Source organism: Chanodichthys erythropterus, chromosome 16, assembly GCF_024489055.1.
Source record: "Chanodichthys erythropterus isolate Z2021 chromosome 16, ASM2448905v1, whole genome shotgun sequence".
In the NCBI taxonomy this organism is placed as follows: domain Eukaryota; kingdom Metazoa; phylum Chordata; class Actinopteri; order Cypriniformes; family Xenocyprididae; genus Chanodichthys; species Chanodichthys erythropterus.
The window spans coordinates 31,749,281-31,770,707 of record NC_090236.1 but is presented as its reverse complement, the minus strand read 5'-3'; the positions used below and the strand labels follow the sequence as shown (position 1 = coordinate 31,770,707).

General features: G+C 35.9%; 2 protein-coding genes across 2 annotated transcripts; one reads left to right on the top strand and one right to left on the bottom strand.

Annotated features, from left to right (window-relative positions):
- Positions 1 to 458: 458 nt before the first annotated feature.
- Positions 459 to 1,205, bottom strand: rnf182 (ring finger protein 182). Its single transcript, XM_067364009.1, has one exon. It carries the CDS (start codon positions 1,203 to 1,205, stop codon positions 459 to 461), a length of 747 nt encoding a protein of 248 aa, XP_067220110.1.
- A 4,478-nt stretch (positions 1,206 to 5,683) lies between these two features.
- Positions 5,684 to 20,184, top strand: retreg1 (reticulophagy regulator 1). The gene is made up of 9 exons (XM_067363577.1): positions 5,684 to 5,949; positions 6,695 to 6,801; positions 6,904 to 6,934; positions 14,661 to 14,787; positions 15,289 to 15,373; positions 15,698 to 15,820; positions 17,029 to 17,099; positions 17,245 to 17,368; positions 18,035 to 20,184. Exons 1-9 carry the CDS (start codon positions 5,699 to 5,701, stop codon positions 18,475 to 18,477), a joined length of 1,362 nt encoding a protein of 453 aa, XP_067219678.1. The 5' UTR covers positions 5,684 to 5,698; the 3' UTR covers positions 18,478 to 20,184.
- The last annotated feature ends 1,243 nt before the right edge of the window (positions 20,185 to 21,427 follow it).

Below are 21,427 nucleotides of genomic sequence, written 5' to 3'. Positions count from 1 at the left end.
AGAACAGCTGAAAAGGTTGTTTGAGCGGCGCCCTCTACTGAACAGGTGTAAATATGCATTACCTTCAGCCTGCGGCTTATTCATTCCACTTTTGGTGTGAAAGTAACTTAACATTTGCCAAAAATAGAACTTTTTTGTTGTTATTAAAAAACAAACAAGCAAGCCCAGCCCAGGTGAGAAAAAGTAACGCAAAAGTAATGTAACACATTATTTTTCATAAAAAGTAACGAATGCAATTAGTTACTTTTTTAAGTAACGCAATATTGTAATGCATTACTTTTAAAAGTAACTTCCCCCAACACTGTTGATTTGTATGATACTGAATTAAATCTGTGCACTTTTATTGTTTGTATTTTCTACATTGTTTATCCATGAGCAGGAGAATTCACTAGTTTCAACAAATCGGCATTAGCGCATCCAATCATCAAATATAACAGTTACACTTATTGCTTTGGTCATTATGGTGGCACACAGTCCCAAAACTCACGACAGAGGCATTGGCAAAGGCCGTACACCATGACAATGAGAAGACTGATAGGTACCAGACTGACCATCAACACCCCCGTTGTGGTATGCTGCATGATTAGCAGGTAGACACCTAGAGGCAGTGAGCTGAAGTACAGCAGCCCCAGCAGCCAGACCAGGATTCGCGCTGAGGTCTGGCACAACAGGGCCGCACAGTTCCACATTGTCCATCTATTGGTAATGGAGGCCATGGAGTCCAGACTGGAAGAGCGGTAATCCCTACCCAGGGCTGGAGTAACAGACTCCTGCCGAGGCTCCATAATGGTGATCACCACGTAATTGGAACGAATCGAGGTGGGGGAAGCTGAAGCAGAGTGTCCCACCAGGGAGTTGAGGTGTCTGGGACTGAGGAGAATCTCGCCTTGGGTGTCATTCAGGTTCTGGTGTTTCCGTGCCTGGACGGACAGAAGCGCTGACACCAGGTTATACTCATCTGGTAGACTATCCACAACTTCTCCGGGAAGGTCCGTGATGTAGCGGCAGAACGGACATACAACTGTATTCGGAGAGGATTCACCTAAATCAAGGATTTTTGCAAGGCACTTGGCACACAGACAATGGCAGCACTTGAGAACCTTGGGCCGTCGTCTTGACAGGCTGTAAGCACAGTAGCAGATCTTGCATTCCAGTTCCTCTGAGGTGAAGCCACCCACCACATCCTCCGGGAGCTGTCCCATCATGTCTCCTACCTCTCAACGCTTTCTCATCGGCTGGTTGTAATCAAAGCTGTGCGGGAACATGGTTGGGAGGCAGCTGCTGGGCCGGTCCTGGTGTCTGGATAGTGTCCTATGCAGAACGGAGCATCTCCTGCACTGTGCCACAGAGGCTCTAGACGGGTTTGTGCTGAGGAACATTTCATGCACAGTGTGGAAGGGTGGGGAGAGGCCACTACCGAAAAGATAACTGTTAACACAGCAGTAGAGAACAAACACTGCAGCAACAAAGCAGGCCCTGTAAAACCAGGGCTGGAATTTTCTAGCCAGGGCTTTTGTTGCCACTGAAATTCAGTCCAATTAGTAGCTCCACACTTTCTGGTGCTGATTTTGCTTGCTCAATGCAATGCTGTTCCAAAAAAGGAGGACATTAGTTTGGAATTACTTTACGTTTAGAATAAACAATAATATAAAACATTTGAAACTTATTTGAAACTTGTTTCAAGCTGTAATTTTGAATACCAGCCAGGTCAGCAGTACACAGTTCACTGTGCAACATTAGAAATTAGGTCATTGCTGTTCACTGAGCTTGTCTCTCAATGCAAGGTATTACTGAAATTTTACCATGTGAAATGAGATTTCACTGACATTTGATTGACATTTCTTTCCAAACATAATACTTTGTCTGCTATATTCTGATTTATTATAGAGCACAAGCCCTTTATATGTGACTGGCGAGGCACACATAACCTGACCAGTGGAATTCGGTCTATGCCTGTATGACTAAGCAAGCTACCTATTTCCTTTTTCAAATGTACAAAAATGATTGCTTTGGAGTTTCACAACACTGCCACTGATTAAATGCTGAAGAGATAGGGTAATGTGGTTAGGGGTAATAGTAACATTTGAAATCATGATATTAACTTACTGTATCTCATAAGTGCGCACTTCAAAATAATATAATTGCTTTAAAGGATTAGTTTACTTTCAAATGAAAATTACCCCAAGATTTACTCACCCTCAAGCCATCCTATATGACTTTCTTCTTTCTGATGAACACAACCGGAGTTATATTAAAGGTGACAGAGAGGATTTTTTTCATCGACGGAGAATCCAAAGACTGTTACTGAGTTTTTGAAATGAGCGCATGTGTAACAACCCCCCTCCTTCACAGCTCATTTCAAAGGAACGCCTCCCAAAACTCATGCACGAGTATTGGAACACGAGTGTTTGTTTACCACCAGCATTCGCTGTGTCGTGTTAGTGGATTCATTATGTCGGACTCACCGCAGGCAACTCATAATCTGCAGTTGTTACTCCTGTCTCCTGACAAAAACATTGAATGCGGCGCCTGTGGAGTGTGGAAAGTTACCGGAGCGCGCAGCCGCGCTCGTCTCTCACAAGGAACGTCACGGCAGTGATTGACAAGCCAGAGGGCCAATCGTTTACGCGATGATCACGTAAACGATTGGCTGATGTTTTTAAGGCCCTACCTCATGCACAGATGATGTATATTAATATTATTCCTTTCAGTGCACCTAATAAATAGTCTTTTATCAGTTAGTAAAGACAGTTTCAAGTAATATTGCAAAAATGTATAAAACAAAACATCCTCTTTAGCACCTTTAATAAATATCCTGACGCATCCAAGCTTTATAATGGCAGTGAACCAGATCAACGAGTTTGAAGCTCATGAAAGTGCATCCATCCGTCATAAACGTGCTCCACACGGCTCCGGGGGATAATAAAGGCCTTCTGAATCAAAGTAATGCACTTGTGTAAGAAAAATATCCATATGTAATATATAGTAATCTAGCTTCCCCCAGACCGCCTACTGTATTCAGATTACAAAAAAAGTTGTCAGTTACACTTTTTTCGTAAGTTGAATAGGGAAGGTGTAGAACGTAGCATAAGCGTTTTGAACAGCGAGAGTTTTACACTTTCTTCCTAAGTTGAATATGGAAGACGGTTTGGTGGAAGCTAGATATTTTACTTTTTAACTTGGATATTTTTCTTACTCGAACACATCGATTCACTTCAGAAGGCCTTTATTAACCCTCCAGAGCCATGTGGAGCACATGTTTATGATGGATGGATGCACTTTCTTGAGCTTCAAACTCGTTGATCCGGTTCACTGCCATTATAAAGCTTGGATGCATCAGGATATTTCTTATTTAACTCCGATTGTGTTCATCAGAAAGAAGAAAATCTATACACCTGGATGGCTTGAGAGAAAATCTTGGGATAATATTAATTTTAAAGTGAGCTAATACTTTTATACTTATTAATGTAGTTTTTGCCTTAATATGGTACAAATTATTTAAGGCTGCCAGGAATAATACGTTTAAATAAAAATTATATATATATTTTTTTTACTAAGATTTGAGCACCTGAAAAGTCAAGTCTGTGTTCTGAATACTGCAGTAATGATCAATAACATATTTTAAATACCTTTCAGTCAAACATTTTCATAACTAGTGTTAAAATTAGCTCTGACCTTACAACCAAGATAAAAATCTTGTATGAGTGTTAGCAGCTGTCAGTCTTGTCAGCTATTAACCAATGACATTCACTTTCTCAAAAGCACCACAACTTTAAACAGCAGATGTTTTAGACATTAAAAAAAAAAAAAAAAAAAAAAAAAAATATATATATATATATATATATATATATATATATATATATATATAATATATATACATAAATATACAGTACGGTCCAAAAGTTTGGAACCACTAAGATTTTTAATGTTTTTAAAATAAGTTTCGTCTGCTCACCAAGATTACATTTATTTAATTAAAAATACAGTAAAAACAGTAATATTGTGAAATATTATTACAATTTAAAATAACTGTTTTCTATTTGAATATATTTGACAAAGTAATTTATTCCTGTGATGCAAAGCTGAATTTTCAGCATCATTACTCCAGTCTTCAGTGTCACATGATCCTTCAGAAATCATTCTAATATGCTGATTTGCTGCTCAATAAACATTTAATGTGTACAATTGTACAAAATATTTGTGTACAATATTTTTTTTTCAGGATTATTTGATGAATAGAAAGAGTGAATGAACAGTGTTTATCTGAAATCTAATCTTTTATTAGATTAGATTAGTATTTACTGCCACTTTTGATTGATTTAATGCATCCTTGCTGAATAAAAGTATAAATTTCTTTAATTTCTTTTCAAAAAAATTAAAATAAAAATTCTTACTGACCCCAAACTTTTGAACGGTAGTGTATAATGCTACAGAAGCTTTGTATTTCAGATAAATGCTGTTCTTTTGAACTTTCTATTCATCAAGGAATCCTGAAAAAAAAGTACACAACTGTTTTCAACATTGAAAATAATCATAAATGTTTATTGAGAAGCAAATCAGCATATTAGAATGATTTCTGAAGGATCATGTGACACTGAAGACTGGAGTAATGATGCTGAATATTCAGCTTTGCATCACAGGAATAAATTACTTTGTCAAATATATTTAAATAGTACACAGTTATTTTAAATTGTAATAATATTTCACAATATTACAGTTTTTTACTGTATTTTTAATTAAATAAATGTAGCCTTGGTAAAAACATTAAAAATCTTAGTGGTTCCAAACTTTTGGACTGTATATATATATATATATATATATATATATATATATATATATATATATATATATATATATATATATATATATATATATTGTTAGTGGCTACTTACAATACAATTTAAGTCAGTGATTCTCAACCTTTTTTGAGTAATGGACCCCCATCATATTTGGAACCATCTTCAAGGACCCCAGAATAAAATTGACTCATTGGTATCATTAATGACTTTGTGACGACCAAATGTAATAGACTATAATTTACTACTACGTTAGTTGATTTGTCCTATATTTAGTCATATAGTCAGTTATATTATACATATATTAACTTTTTTTATGGGAACATGTCAAATGTCAATATATACAAAAATTCATATTCAGATATTTTATAAGGACCCCCTGGCTTTATGTCAAGGACCACTAGGGGTCCACGGACCCCTGGTTGAGAAACACTGATTTAAGTGGCTAAACTACTTCAACAAGCAATTTACAGTAATTTACACTGCGCCCTAGTGGTTAAAGAGTTTATTGAACTCATTCATATTTTGTATTTTAGAAAAAATAAAATTTTAGATGACCTAGATATTAAAAGTTGCAAGATGAAATTTGTATTTTTTAAACTTTAGAATGATGGCTGATAATGAACTAGAAGAAGAAGACGACGACGACAATGCATTATTTCCATGCAATATGAATGAAATCAAGCAAAACATTAATTTGGCTGTAATTTCGAGCAATAATCCGCATGCATTAGTAACCTTAGAGCAGGTGGAAGTTACACAGCTGACTTAACGATGACGTAAGAGTTCCCAACAGCAACCCGGGGCTGCCTCTGAGTGACGTCAGCGACTAAACAACAACAAAATAAATAGCAGCTGGCAGTGCGCGTGAGGAGAGGGGAGCGGGTTCGCGTTCGTTTGCTATGGCTAATCAGGGTGGATGCGACGGCCCGGATGCTTCAGAGGTGGAGCCGGTGGGCAAGAGCGCCGGCGAGACTTCCTCCCGATCACTCAGCTCAGGTGGAGGAGAGATGGCGGAGAAAGAGGAAGAGCAACCTTCGGGAGTCCAACACCCTGCAGACAATCATCCGCTGTGTCGTATATCAAAGCTGATTAACTGGAAAAGACCATTATGGACTTCCGCTTTCTTCGTAACTACAAATATAGCGTTTTGGTGAGACATATGACGCAGCGCATTTTCCTTATGTACATATTTATATTATATCACTAGAATGCAGAATTTATGTATGCAGATATTCTCATTGAAGACATCATGATTTTGGAGTTTGAATAAAATGTTGCATTAATAAATTTGGGTCAGTGCTTATCGCTTTCCAATGCACTATATTTAATCGAATTAAATCAGCAGGCCCAACAGTTTTTGGCTTAAGGCATTTTCCCTTGACCATTTTCTCTGTATCTGTGTTTGCACTGGACTTGGCTACAGTTGCATTGCTCTAAGTACAGTGGTGTATCTTTTGTGCAAGTGATAATTGTTTCTTTTGTGTAACATGAATAAATATTTGAAGACAAACTTAATATTTAATTCAAAATTGCAAATGCATTTTCCTACACGTACAATGTATTCATTGCTTAAATAAGTTTGAAAGAAATCTTGTTGTGGATTGCAGGAAAAAAGTGTATCGGTTAACTAACATGACTGTATAAGTAGTAGCCTAATTTGGTGTTCCTTTAGGAATTAGTTTCACTCAAAGCACATGATTTTACATAAGAGGTAACTTGAATAATAACACGAGTGTATAATTGTTTAATGTTTTCAAAGATGGCAGATTTATAGCATTTATCTTAAAAAACAAGCACTATACAGTACATACGAATGTGATAGATGTCTGTTGACTTTAATTGTGTGCATGTGATTATAGATAGGAAACCTGTTTCTGTTTTTCTCTTCCATGCAGGTTTGTTTCACTCAGTCCGTGTCGAGTGTTCAGCCTCATCTGCATGTGTGTAGCTCTCTTAGTGATTATACAGCTAATGAGAGATGTGGCTCTTTCCAGATCAAGAGGTGTGGGTTTGTTTCATCCCATAATACTCTAACATGTATCACTTTACTCATAGGAATGGAAGCAAAATTTGATCCCACTGACGTTTATTTTCCTCTTTATAGGAGCTGCTCTATGGAAGAGTATGACGAGCAGGTAAATTTAGAGCATGTGCACTTATAGACATTCTGACCAAATATACGGTTCAAAAGTCTTCTATGCTCACCATTGCTGCATTTGGTCAAATATACAGTAAAAATAGAAATGTTGTGAAATTTTATTATAAGTCCAAATATCTGTTTTCTATTTTAATATATTTTAAAATATAATTTAATATTTTTATTACTGTAATGGCAAAGCTGAATTTTATTATCAATGTTGAAAACATTTTTTTGTGGAAAATCATGATATAGTTTTTACAGGATTGTACAGGATTTATTTGATGAATGGCCTTTAAGTAGAATTTTGTAATATTATAAATCCCTTTTTACCATTTATTGTGTCCTGAATAAAAGTATTCACTACTGTTCAAACTTATTTTTTAAATAAACCATCAACTTACATTTGAAAAGTATACAAATGCACAAATCTGAGTGCATGTATAAAGGTGTTATTAAAGGGTTAGTTCACCCAAAAATTAAAGTTCTGTCATTAATTACTCACCCTCATTTCGTTCCAAACCCGTAAGACCTTCATTTATTTTCAGAACACAAATTAAGATATTTTTGATGAAATCCGAGAGGTTTATGACTCGTCTATAGATGGCAATATAATCACCATTGTCAAGGTCCAGAAAAGTACTAAAGACATAATTAAAATAGTCCACGTGACTACAGTGGTTCAACCTTAATTTTATGAAGCGACGAGAATACTTTTTGTGCGCAAAAAAACAAAACAAAAATAACGACTTTATTCAACAATCTCTTCTCTTCCCTGTCATTATCTTTATGCAGGTGATGCAGTAAGCACAGTGAAGGCTTCCGTGTTTATGTCCAAATGCCGGCTCAGTATTGGCCAAAGCTGATCACGTGAGCGGCACGATGCATGTGTGTGATGCTGGTGCAGGTGCTGGCCAATAATGAGTCCGTGTTCTGACGTAGAACCTGGAGGCGCTGGACATAAACAGCGTGAGAGAATGACACAGAAGAGATGAGATTGTTAAATACAGTCCTTTGTCTTTAGTACCTTTCTGGACCTTGAAAGTGTTGATTATATTGCTGTCTATGGACGAGTCATACACCTCTCGGAGTTCATCAAAAATATCTTAATTTGTGTTCTGAAGATGAACAAAGGTCTTACAGGTGTGGAATGACATGAGGGTGAGTAATTAATGACAGAAATTTCATTTTTGGGTGAACTAACCCTTTAAGCATTTTCCATTCATCAGTTACAGTCCAGCCTGTAACCACTAGAGGGTGTCCTATACCTCTTAATTGCATTATTGTTGACATACAGCAATCCATAAAGCCTGTCATGTGAGCTTGGAAATGTCAGTGAGATCTGCTGTGGAGGAGCTGTTGTGTGATCAAACTAATTAAAAATTAACAAAGCACAGCTGACCCGCTTGAAACTGGTGACCTTTTTCATATATGATTTAGTTTGAAGAGTGTCCAAGTGAAAAAAAACCATTATATAATCAATATTTCCATCAAATCTTTGCATTTGAGAACATTGAAAAGTCAGCCTAAATTTGTTAAAGTATTGGATTAGTGGAAGGCTTGATGAATTTATCCAATACTGCTTATCATTGGCCTTCGGTTTTCCATTATTTCAATCTGGGTTGCGCCATGCTGTACTCTGACCGGAGTTGCAAATGCAATGGCACCATTGTGCTCAAGTGGGTGAGATGCCAGTGCAATAATCTTCAGTGTGGTGTTTATGTGAGGCAGGCCTCATTAAAACCTTGGGTACTTGACCAACAGCTGCTGGATTGCCTAAGCTTGTTCATTTCTGCTGGCTGCTGTTAATGCGAGTCCTGTTCAGACAGTTGTCTTCGCCCGGATCTTCATTCTGACCTCTTTGCCCCTAACCCCCCCCCCCCTCTCCATAGCTATGGGATCAAAGAGTTTTCTGTTGTGCCCTACTTTATGTATTTCTGTAAGAACTGATAAGATCGATAAGTCATGACAACATGTTTTATTAATTACTTTAACTCATCAAAATTGTTTAACCAATTTTAAGATTTTAAAAAAAAATGAGTTGAAATGACCGCCAATTTGATTATACTTAAAAATTTGAGGCAGCAACTGAACTTAAGTTTTAAAGTTGAATTATAAAACGGCTAGTTCCTGTCCTTGATTCTGTGTTTTATTCACGATAAAACGCGGCTGTGACTGCTTCACCCAACGGTTTTGTGTATCACTACACAACACCCTTAGTAATCACTCTTAGCAAAGTAAACTGTATGTTCTCTATTGATATTATTCATTAAAGCTTACTGTATTATGTAGAAGAGTATTGAGAGAAAGAGATCGAGTGAGCGAGTTTATTACCTGCATTCAGATTTAGCATTTTCCTTCAGGTCAGTCCAATGTTCATAATAATTAATCTGTTTAAATGCCTGATGTATTATCTGGTCCTTTTAACATTAAGGGGTTTTCCCATGACTGACAGCACTAGTCAAAGCATTTGTCAGTTGCGTCTTGTTCCGTGTTCACAACAATTCAGTCTTTTCAATATAAAAGTCTTCGTTACTGACTGACACACTCATAAAGACAGTCTTTGCTGCCATCTAATGGCGTAATAATGGAACTTCTTTTGCTGTTCACGGTCAGGGACTATTTTTTTTCGGCGGAAGGAAGGCTTTTAGTGATTTTACTTCATGAAAGTTTTGGGCTTTAATATTTGGGCTTTAAAAGCAATAAGGGACTCGAGGCTGGTGCTGTATCCAGAATAAGTCACGGCTGAAGGGGTTGCAGGCACTCCGCTTATTCACGATACAGCACAGTCTCTCATACCTTTTTTGCTTATACTTAGAGGAATTTTTACATTTATGTATTTCATAGACGTTACATTACATTTAAAGTGTGTTATTTTTTTAAAAGTCTGTTATTTTATTTTTTTATATTCCAACAGAAGTTTAGTAATATACATTTTTTTACACCGTGCAATAATTTGTACTAATATAATATATGTCATCTTTAGTGAAATGCTTTGTTTATGTGTATTGTGAGTGTGTCACATGCTCTAATGGGTTGTTTTGTCCTATGGTGTCATGTTGTGAAACCTGAGTTTATGTTTCAGACCATTGCGTGCATGTGTGTGGCAAGTTGAGTAGAATGACACAGCCATTTGTGCGCTCAGGAGTGATAGTAATCCTTTTTTGCATTTCCTCACCGTTCTTATTGGGGGGGATTTTGGAGTGTCCCAACCAAGAAGCCAGTCACATCACAGGATACTAAATAACAAAGGGTGTGGCTAGGGACTGGAGTTCTCATTGGAGGAAGGCTGAGTGATGATTAGATTACTGGTATTAGCTGTTCGCTGACCAACTGACCAGTCACGTTGCTTTCGTCACGGTCAAATGACCAAATAACAATGAGATAAATAAAGAAGTGATATAAATAATAAAGAAGACCATTACTGTCTGTATTTACCGGGGAGACGTGGCAAGTTTTCACACTATTTACTCCACTGAGTAGTTTTTGAAAGTTGATTTCTGTATATATACATTGAAGTCTTACAAAAAAAGTTGTTGAACATATCCACCATTATTTACCAGGAAAATTGCATTTAATTTATGTCACATACTGTGGGGTAAGCTGGCCCAGTGGAACCTGCCATTAAACCGCCTGTTATAGGCTTTTCAGCAAAATTTAAACAATAAAACGATTGTTAAAAGATGAAATGGCAAATGTAAAATGTACAAAAATAGAAAACCATTGTTTTGGCCAATAAATATTTTAATAAATTATTGATTTTATACCTTTTTAAAACCCATGTAATGAAAAATGAGGTTTCATGAGCTGAACTACTTTAGTTAACATGAACTAAGAATGAACAATATATTTTACAGCATTTATTATGTTAATGTTCAATTCAACATTTACTTATACAATATGGAAATCAAATGTCGTATTTGTTAACATTAGTTAATGCAATGTGAACTAACATGAACAAGCAACAAACAGCTGGATTTTTATGAACTAACTTTTAACAAAGATTAATAAATACATTTGTAACAAATGTATTGCTCATTGTTAGTTCATGTTAGTTAATAACTAATGAACCTTACTGTAAAGTGTTACCAAAAAAAAAACAATAAACATATGAAAACTTGCCCCATTTGTGAAAAATAAATATTTAAATAAATAATTTGTATTAATAAAGATTTGACAACCTATCCCAAATGAATATTTGTGAAAAATAAGCATTTAATTAATAAACTGTATAATTTTATATTAATTTTATATTATAATTTTTTTTTTTTAAAAAAGGTGAAAACTTGCCCCAAACAGACGTTTATGAAAAATAATTTTAATTAATAATGTAAAAAAAGCAATGGAAATGTGACAACCTGCCCCATATGAACATTTATAAATAACACCCTTGCCCTGCAAAACATTTCTGTTGAAATCTGCCTTCATTATATAGTCTTAATGTTTGCTAGTGAGCGTTATTTTCATTTTTTTTAATACGATATGTGCCGTATATCGTATTTACCTAACATGGTGAACCAATGGAGTTCTATATTGACAATATAATTAATTTATAAATAAATGTTTTTCAGTAGTATAAGATTTTATATCATCATGAAACCCTAAATCATCATAAATCGATGAGAAGAACAGACAAGCCCAGACTAAAATGCATGTTTGAGGTTTTAACTGAAAATATATATATCTTAAAATATGTCGGTGTCATTGTTTTGTCTCAAGATGCACACCAGTAATGTTTTTTCTAAGGCAAATTTATAAAAACTTCTTAAATGTCCTAATTAAACTAAGGCCTAATCCTGGCTTAATCTGTGAAAAGAGGTAGCTTTGCACTAAAAATGATACTCATGTACCTGTATGGAGATCATTTTTCAGTGAGAAAAATTGTCTCATTCTAAATACTCTTCAGAGAGGGTCTCATTCTGTGAAGTGGGGGTATTAAGGGGGTATTATATGAAGTGTTTGTACGTGTGTGTGTTCATGCCCCAGCGCTGTCTGTCTGATGCCTGCTTGTGGAATGCTATGTGACTCTGGTATTTTTAGACCTGACTAGTTGAAATAGTGAAGCTCAGGCCTTGATCAACATAAACACTAGCTCATGTGGTTCATGCAACACTTCATTTGTGACTCTGTCTGAACTCTGGAACTTATCACTGACACACTCACCTTCTGACTTACCTTCTGAACGCATTTCATGTTGAAACCTAGAGCTTTTGAGATGATGGCTGAAGACCATGGACCAGCATTGAGGTAAAAAAAACAAAAAACTGTATTGAAGAAACTGGCACAAAGAGTGGATATTAACTCTTTGAATACTAAGCATCAGAATTAAGCTGCCAATTTTATATATCTCGTATGACTTGAATATATATTTTGTCTTTTTAAAAATATGTTTTATTAATTAACACTTGTCTTTGAAGAATATAGTTTTAATATTACTTACATTGCACTTAGATGTGTCATGTTTCTGATATGAGCTTGTTCTGTATTATTATAAATGTCAGTCATCGTGTATCAGATGCATCTGGAGTCGTGCGGTCTCCATGGCGGCCCTTGTTTTGGAACATTTGCAAGGGGGAATTTCATGTTGATTGTCCCAAGGACTTTATAGGTATTGATACGTGCATGTATGCCACGCACCAATGGAACATGTCAGTCATGTGTGGTGAGGTTTAAGTGGACACAACCACAGACAGGCTAATAGCATTGTTAAAATACTGCAATTAACAATGCTAGTGTTTCTCCTGCCCTTATTTTACAAATTAAGAGACACTGTGGATTTTAACTGCCATTCCTCAGCTGTTTGTTTTGGGCTATTTTAGTGCCCTGTTACTGGGCCTGTTTGAGTGTCAGACAAGTAGCTTTCTGTGTTGTTTTTAGCGATTAGCATGGGAGTCAGCTAGTCCAGCGGTTTGGTTTTCAGAATCACCTGTTGTTAGAGAGGCTTTTCTACATATTTGTTTTGGTTTTAAAAGATTTAAGGCTTGCTAGAGACAGCATACTTTAACTTTTGTTTTGGCTTGCACATAATAATAATACTAAGCAACATATTTACCATGCAGTATGATATCAAATAGTGTTAACTATCAAACACCACATGACGTCAGTCAACAACCAGATTTCCCGAAAACATGTAACAAAAGATGACATGAAACCTCATCATACGTTTACAAGTGTCATATGAGTATTACACCTCATTGATCTCTAGTCGTCAGCTCTGGTCTGGGTTGGGCAAGCCTGAGCTTCACTTTCTCTGGCACTTTCTCTTGTATGGTGAAATGCTAATGTGAGCTCTGTTGCCTCATAGTCACATGCACCCCATGCGCCCTGTTTAATAGGAAACCTCCGGTGGGGAAACATGTCTCTGAAATGTTGGAGGGGACTGGTTTATGACCTTTTGGAGGAAACACAGTTCGAGCTGATCTGTAGGAGGCGGCCTAATTGCTTGGGTTATGTGTAGCAGTTTTTTTTGCTTACGTTTGGGGTCGATCTGTTTGAAAAGTTTCGACACATTTACCTACTCTAGGTGGCGTTGTTTGGTTTGTTCAGGTGATGGGAAATATAGGGCGTCAGCTGTGAGGGGACAAGAGTAGGGGCGCATAACCAGAGATAAAGGGCATTAACAGGCTGCCTGTTAATAGATTCTTATCTAGTGCCAAGAAATTCTCAGATGCCCGTTCTAAAAGTCACTGAAAGCCAAATGTTTACCGAAGAAATATTTGCTAGGCTTTTAAAACTTTAACCCCCGGTTTCACAGACGAGGTTTAAGCTAGTCCTAGACTAAAATGCATGTTTGAGCTGTTTCAGTGTCATTGCCAGCAATGTTTTTTTCTAGTGTACTTTTATAAAAGCTATTTAAATATCCTAATTGAACTAAGGCTTAATCCTGGCTTAAGCTAAGCCCTGTCTGTGAAACCAGGCCTAAAACTAACTTAATGTAAAATTTTCATATAGCGTCAAATGTGTTTTAATCTCACCAAAGTGTCTAACTTTGACCCCAACGGACTTAAAGAATAGTCATTTATGTGATTAATGATATGTTTGTTAATGTAGGCCATTGGTTAAAGACCTATAAATCCATTAATATGTAATTTGTAAATGGCAAAATAAGATGAACCCACAAATACCCAAAGCATTTCAATGTGCAATAATTCCCTTATATATAAATCAGGTATTTTCAGGTTGACTCAGTTTTAGTTATCTCATGAACCCATTGTAGTTAAAAGTGAGAAGAATCCTTTTGTACATTTCTGCAATCGTCACTCAGACTGTGAACTATTTCACACATGCAGCGTTCACGCCGATAGCGCTAGATTCTGTCTGTATAGCTAATGTTAAAGACACTGACATCTATTTATTAAAAACATGATTTTGTCAAATCGAGACATTGACTGTGATCTAATCAGTGTATTTATGTCACCTATAAATGTTCAGATTGTGCAACATAACACAATTCCACTGATTGGCATGACTAAGCCTTAAGGTCTAAATGAATCCTTTCCATTCTCCAAAACATGGATTTAAACATTCTTTGTAGGATGTCATATAACATAGTTTCAGAGGCTGAAAGGAGGCCACTCATATGTATATTGCAGTAAATGTGTTTAACAGATATGTAGTGATAATTAAAAGAATGAATGAATGAATGAATGAATGAAGTGCTGTTTCAAAAAGGGTCAGTCTTCTGGTTCAACATTAATGATCATCTCTGATCTTTTTAATTGTAGCTGGGAGGTCATTGATTCTGCCCAGGAGGGCAAGTCAGGACCAGGATCTCCATTCACAGACTTCTGGACAAGCCTCAAGCTATTCATTGAGGAGACTTCCTCTTTTAAGCAGCAGAATCCAGGCAAGGTATGGATGGATTTGAGTAGATGACACATAACATGTTCTTTTTTACATCAACATCAAGATTGTATAAATGTATAAGGGAAACTATATCTTTGGTAAGTGTCAGTTTCTTCTACATTTCCACCTTTTTGCCTTCAGTAGTTCATTTTTTAACGGTCCTACAGTAGTCTTAGTAATTAATATTATAATTTAACATTGATTTTCATTTTAATTTAATATTAATTAAGATGTTTTATATTTATAATAATATTTTTAGTTTAAATATTAATATTAGTTTTAAAATAATAATTTATTTTTTTCACAGTATTCAATATAATCCTAATATGAGCTCATAAAAGCTGAATGTATAATAATTATAAAAGAATTAGCAAAATGCTGTCTAGAATAGTTTTAGATCGAGTATAGCATGTCACATTGCAGGTAATATTAACTTTCCAAAAGTATTTCATGTCATCCATCCATTTCAAGTGAACTAAGATGTTGTGAATTTGTGTGTCGTTGCAGTTCTGTCTTCTGGTGTGCAGTATGTGTTCTTTTCTGGCAATACTTGGACGTTACATTCCAGGGGTTGTTATTTCATACATCTTAGGTAAGTGGTAAGTTAGTACCTACATACACAAAAAAGATGCGTATCAATTGTTTTTGTCCTACCTTTTCATTTAAGTTTCCATACAAATGATTGTAACCATGCTACTAATGGCTGAGGAGAGCAGACCCTTTCCTGGATTTACCTCCAGCACACTCGAGAACATCCAACAGTCCGTTTGTCATGTGACAGTGGGTTCCTAGTAATGTAACCAGGACGACATTCTCACTCAGTCTCTGGTTTCTCTTTCCTCCTAGCAGTCAGCAGGTTCATAAACACACTGGTAGTGACACCTACATTAATAGTTTGTACATCTGTTTACTGCAGTGCTGGGCATTTTTCTCTGGCCTTTGGTGTCGTCACATGAGTTTGGGATGTGGTTGGAACCAGTTCTGCAGAAACTGGACTTTGGAGTGGGCGAGTTTATTCAGAAAATCAAAGAGAATCATGGTAGGTATCAAATACATTCACACGCAAAGCGTCTTTACATTTCTGAATTCTACATTATTTCCAGTTCTTTGTTTGACTAGAGAGGCTACAGCTCTGTTTCAAAACCTACTGAGCTGTGTAGAGACAGCATCCTAACCTTCATGGAAACTGTTATTGTTAACTTAAAATTAAAAGCACAAATATAGTACTAGACTTATAATAGAGGGTATGCACGTGACGTCACCGTCGACCGTTAGGACTGCGGTCACGTCCACTGAGTGGCAAAAGACTGAGCGGCAACGTTTGTTTTCAGCGTGAATGTCGCGAAAAACGCACAAAACACTTTTTGATTGACTGTACAAATAGCTTTGACACAAAACCTGAGGTACATATTTAAAAACTGCAGAAAGCAACAGAAAAATAAGCAAATGGATCACTGAAATTCACAGAAACAGCTGGACTCCAGCAGAGAAACATGGATTTGCAGTTATCATTTTGTGTCAAATTGTTGGATTTTGAGGTAAAATCATACCGTATATATTGTATTGTTATACGTTATATTATGTTGACAACTCATCAATTAAATATTTGCCATCCTATATTCTGCATAATTTGGTGTTTTTAAATAAACAACACTGACAAAAACTATACTATAAAACTATATATGTTTTAAGGCTGGACAATATGACGATATAACATTGATATAAGTGATTACTCGGATTTAGACCTACCGATATTGGAGTCATATAAAATATTCACAGGCAGATTTGCTTTGTTTTTCCCCACCGTCGAAATCAGGCACATATAAATGTCAGGAAACACGACTCCTGACTGCATGTCAACATCCATGGATTAGGTTTATTTGACATGTTATATAAGGAACACTTTCGAGTCCAACCTTTAGTGTAATTCGTTAGTTTTAGTCACGTTTTCGCAGTTTCCTCTATTAAATCCAGTCATGCAGCAGGTTCTTTTGCCTCTCAGTCCAGCTGAGGGAGCGCGCTTTCGGCGGGAAAGTGACGTTGTTGCATACCCTCTTTGAGTTTGGCATTAGCATGTTGCTAAGCTAACAGCGATACGCTAATAAACATAAAACAAAGCCCTTTTTTTAATTTCTCAACTACACTGAAGTATTTTTTTAATGATTCATTTCCAGTTTAAACAAAATATTTATTTAAACTTATAAGTCATTCCTAAATTGCATTTTCCATATTCCCTCTCTTTTCCAGAGAAAAGGATACTCCAGTCAGAAGCCGAAAGAGAGAGCATTGAAGCAGATCTGTCTGCACTTTTCCCCAAGGTCAGTGCATTGTCACACCTATACACTCTTATCATGTGCCACTGAAGACTAGTAGGGTTTTATGATATGGCTATAATATAATATACATAATATATCGATGTCCTGTCTATGTGTGATATTGCTGATATTGAGAGATCTATTACAGATGGACTCCACTGTGTGCAAAGAGCTTTCTATATCAGACACAGAGGTTTCTGAAGTAACGTGGACAGACAATGGCACCTTTAATCTTTCAGAGGGAAACACACCTCAGACAGAGAACTCTGAGGGTAAGCTCCCTTATCTTTTACAGAAATTTATGCTCAGCAGCATCGTTCACCTTGAAAATAAATGCATTAAATTGATCAAAAGTGCAGATTTTTATACTGTTACAAAAAAATCTATTTCAAATAAATGCTGTTCTTTGGCACTTTCTGTTCATTAAAGAATCCTGAAAAAAAAAATGTCACAGTTTCCACCAAAATATTAAGCGACACAACTGTTGTCAACATTAATAATAATAATAGTAAATGTTTCCTGAGCAGCAAATCAGCATATTAGAATGATTTCTGAAGGATCATGTGACACTGAAGATTATTTTAAAATATATTAAACACAAATAAGGTATTTTAATTAAAATATTTAACAGTATTACTGTTTTTCCTATAGTTTTGATATGGTATTTATGAAAATAAATTAAAACATAAATGATTATTAATAAAATGTATGCCAGGCTTCTATATTAGAAAGCCATTCTTCATATATTATAGCCGGTCTTTAAGTATTATCTATTATTATTATTATTTCATATTAATATGTATATAGCAATTTAAAATATTATAGAGTTTTCATGACATTTGAATTTTAGATATTAGACAAATTATTCCATTTGAATGTCAATTTCAGTTTTCATTTTTTTTTAAATGTATTTTCTACATTATTTATTTGATGTAAAGGGGACGAGGAGGTCTTCACCGGTGGACTACCAGAGTTTCCCTCCCTGGACAATGGCTTGGTGACGAACGGAGAGGACAGTGAAGACCTGAGCATTGGGATGCCCACCCCTCCAGCCCATCCCAGCAGAGTCGGGTCCACACAGTCAGAGGAGGAACCTGCGGTCCAGGCCTTAGAGGTTGTGCAGAGGCTGGCTGGAGACGTAATTACGGCAGCAGTCACCGCGGCCATGCAGGAACGCCTGGAGGCGGCGGTAGCGCCTGCGCTGGTCCAGGCCCTGGACGAGGAATCAGACAGCGAGGCGGAGGACTTTGAGTTGTTGGACCAATCAGAGCTGGAACAGCTGGAAGGCGAGCTGGGGCTGGACCGGGCGAGCCGTGCAGATCCGTCTAAATCTAGCAAACCTACTTCAGGCTTTCTGTCCAAACTACTGGGGCGCCCCTGATCTTTTTCAGAGGGGCGTCCGCTTCCCTCTGTGATGGGATGTGGGTGGAAGGATAAATGTTGGGTTTACAGGGCAAGGTCCAGAGTAATGAAGGTATTCCATTGTTTTACTTTGCCGGTGTGATTCGGTTGTTTTGCTATAAAAACAAAGTCAATCTATGGAAGAGAGGTTAATTGTGTATTTCACGGGGAATGTGATAGTGGCTGGTTTTGGCGTAGCTCCATCTCAGAGGGTCATTGGAGGAAATAATTTTCACAATGTTTCCTGTAACCTCCAACCCGCCAATGACCAGAGGGTTATGGACCAGAGTAATGTCATTAGTTTAGCTGTTAAAGGGCTGGTAGATGCAGGATACTCCATATTTTGCTGCCAAATATTTTTCTCTATTTAACTTCACATCATTTCTCCCTTAAAAAAAAAAAAAAAAGAAAGAAAGAAAAGAAAAAAAAAGCTTAATGGCCAAAGAGAAAGGGCCTCCCACTAACTGACAATCAGGACAGCACTTAAGCAAACAGAAACATCTTCTAATGAAGTACACATGTGGTGAAAATGTATTTTTATTCAAAATATTTTGTTTTCTAATTTTTTTTTTTGTATTTTTTCATGAAGGATTTTTGAAAAGCCGGTGGTCTTAGTGTAAACCTTTGCATGGATAGTCATGTTTGTTTCTATTTGCACCTTCCTTTAGAGTGAACCAACTAGGAACTAGAGCACATAGGCACCAAAGTTGAACAGATTGTTTTATATTCATATAAATATTCATCAAATAGTGCTTAAAGGGATGGTTTACCCAAAAATAAATATTCTGTCATCAGTGGTGTTTAACCCTTGTGCGTCAATGAAAAAAAAAGTTACACATAGGTCCATAGTGGACAAAAATGTGCGTGTCAAATCCATAAATCAAAGCCATAAATCTAAACAAGCTGTGTTCCAAATTTGAGGTTGATATCTCAAAAAATTAGCTTTCAGTAAGATTTTGTTTGGGTGCAGTACCACATTTTCCCCAATAGATGCCAGCAAAACTCCACTGGTATACACAGAGTTTTTCAGTGAGTATTTGCTTTATAGGCCGAACCTGAGAAAATGGCACCATCTGGTGAAAAATAGTAAAAATTAAAATTTTGAAGCCTTGCCATCTAAATGAAAGCCTATTACCAAAGATTACAACATTTTATAGTTAAATAACCCTGGGATTAAACATTGCAATGGGGAAATTTTTATTCAAAAGGTCCTGAGAGGAACTATTTTGTGTACAAATAGATTTTTTAAATGAAATGGGGGTGAAATAGTAAAATTCCAATTAAAAATACACTCCTGTGCCAAAATTTATGTAGTTGGCATTAACATAGGCAAAAAAAAAAAAAAAGACAAAAATGTCCATAAGGTCGCACAAAGGTTAATTTTGCTTTGGGCACCACTGTCTTTCATTTTATAGATAAAATCAATTGAAACATCTCCAAAATGTATTCTTTTGTATTCCACAAAAATTTACACAAGTTTTGAATGACATGAGGGTGAGTAAGTAATGCTCATTTTTGGGTAATCTATCTCTTTAACATACACAAATAACATTAATATTCATTTTCAGTAAAAGGTAACATGGAAAATGTATTTAATCCCTAAAAACAATCTATCACATAAATCAGAATGTCTCTTTGGGGGATCATTATTTGCTTTCTGTGAGAAAGTAGTCTTTTATCAATTTACCTATTATTCATAACTGCCTTTTCATCAATGTAAGTACAGTGGCACATATAGCCAGGACTGTTTCTGTTCACAGTGTGGTGCTTGGTGTGTATCTAAATTTAATGTTTCTAACAAACTACTGATGTATTATGAATTTTGTTTTGAGATGTATCAACCGCTTTCTATAATAACGTAGCTGAATATGAATTTCTGCCACTCACTATGACTGCTATCTAAAATTGATTCTAATCAGGTGTCAGTTTGATCATTTTTTTTTAATTTAAAAATATTATTTATTCCTATATATCTCTCTTATTAGATAGCTGCCACGCACATATGATCGACTTATATGCCTGTGCAAGTTTGTCTGTCAGAGCGGAAGAAAAATAATCAAAATATAGTTATAAACAATCTCAAGAATGTAATTAAAACCATATGATTCAAAGACAGTGGTTTCTCTCTTTTTTATGAATGAGGTTGAGTGAAATATATCTGAAGTGACTTTGAAAAGATTCCAAACGGGGTCAAAACATATACAATGAGGTTCAAATTTTACATTAAAAATCTGGGATTCTTTTCCGCTTCATTTAAACTTGGAAATAAACAATGCTTTAAGAAATTATGAGGTTAAACTGAAGAAATATAAGAGGTTTGAGTGCTGCTATCATCAAAAGCAATAGGGGAATCTAATAAATACTAAGACATTATATAGGACATTTTCATATTGTAATGCTAATACATAAATTATAAATTTTATTTTTAAAAAACTATATATTAAATTAAAATGATAAACACTAATGATCTCAGACTTTTGTACCTCAGTGTATAGTTAATTATCAAATGCATGATTACCACATACAATAAATGTATTCTCACTGGTATTTTCAAGTTTGCAGGTTTACCAGGTAAAGGGGAGGCACAGTCCTCCTCATAAATCTGACACCAGGTGATTTACTCATACCTGTAAAGCACTCCATCCATACATCACCATACATTTCCTCAAGTCAGCATGAACAAAATAGTCATGTTTCAATCTGTATGATTTATGCTTGGTAACTAACATCACTATGAACAGCACGAAATTAAAGCATTTCATGATTAAAGCAGATAAAAAGAATATCAAACACATTCATGATTTAGAATGAACAAACAGCTTCTGAATGGATACAACATTATGGCTAAACATACTGAAACAATTAAAAAGAACCTCTTCCATAATTCTGCGTCTGGTGGTCGTTTAAAGGTTCAGGCCCAGCAGGAGATG

Coding starts and splice junctions, on each gene's coding strand:
- retreg1 (XM_067363577.1), top strand. CDS start 5,699: ATGGCTAATCAGGGTGGATGCGACGGCCCGGATGCTTCAGAGGTGGAG. Junction 15,821..17,028: donor GAAAATCAAAGAGAATCATG/GTAGGTATCAAA, acceptor TCTCTTTTCCAG/AGAAAAGGATACTCCAGTCA. Junction 17,100..17,244: donor TGTCTGCACTTTTCCCCAAG/GTCAGTGCATTG, acceptor GATCTATTACAG/ATGGACTCCACTGTGTGCAA.
- rnf182 (XM_067364009.1), bottom strand. CDS start 1,205: ATGATGGGACAGCTCCCGGAGGATGTGGTGGGTGGCTTCACCTCAGAG.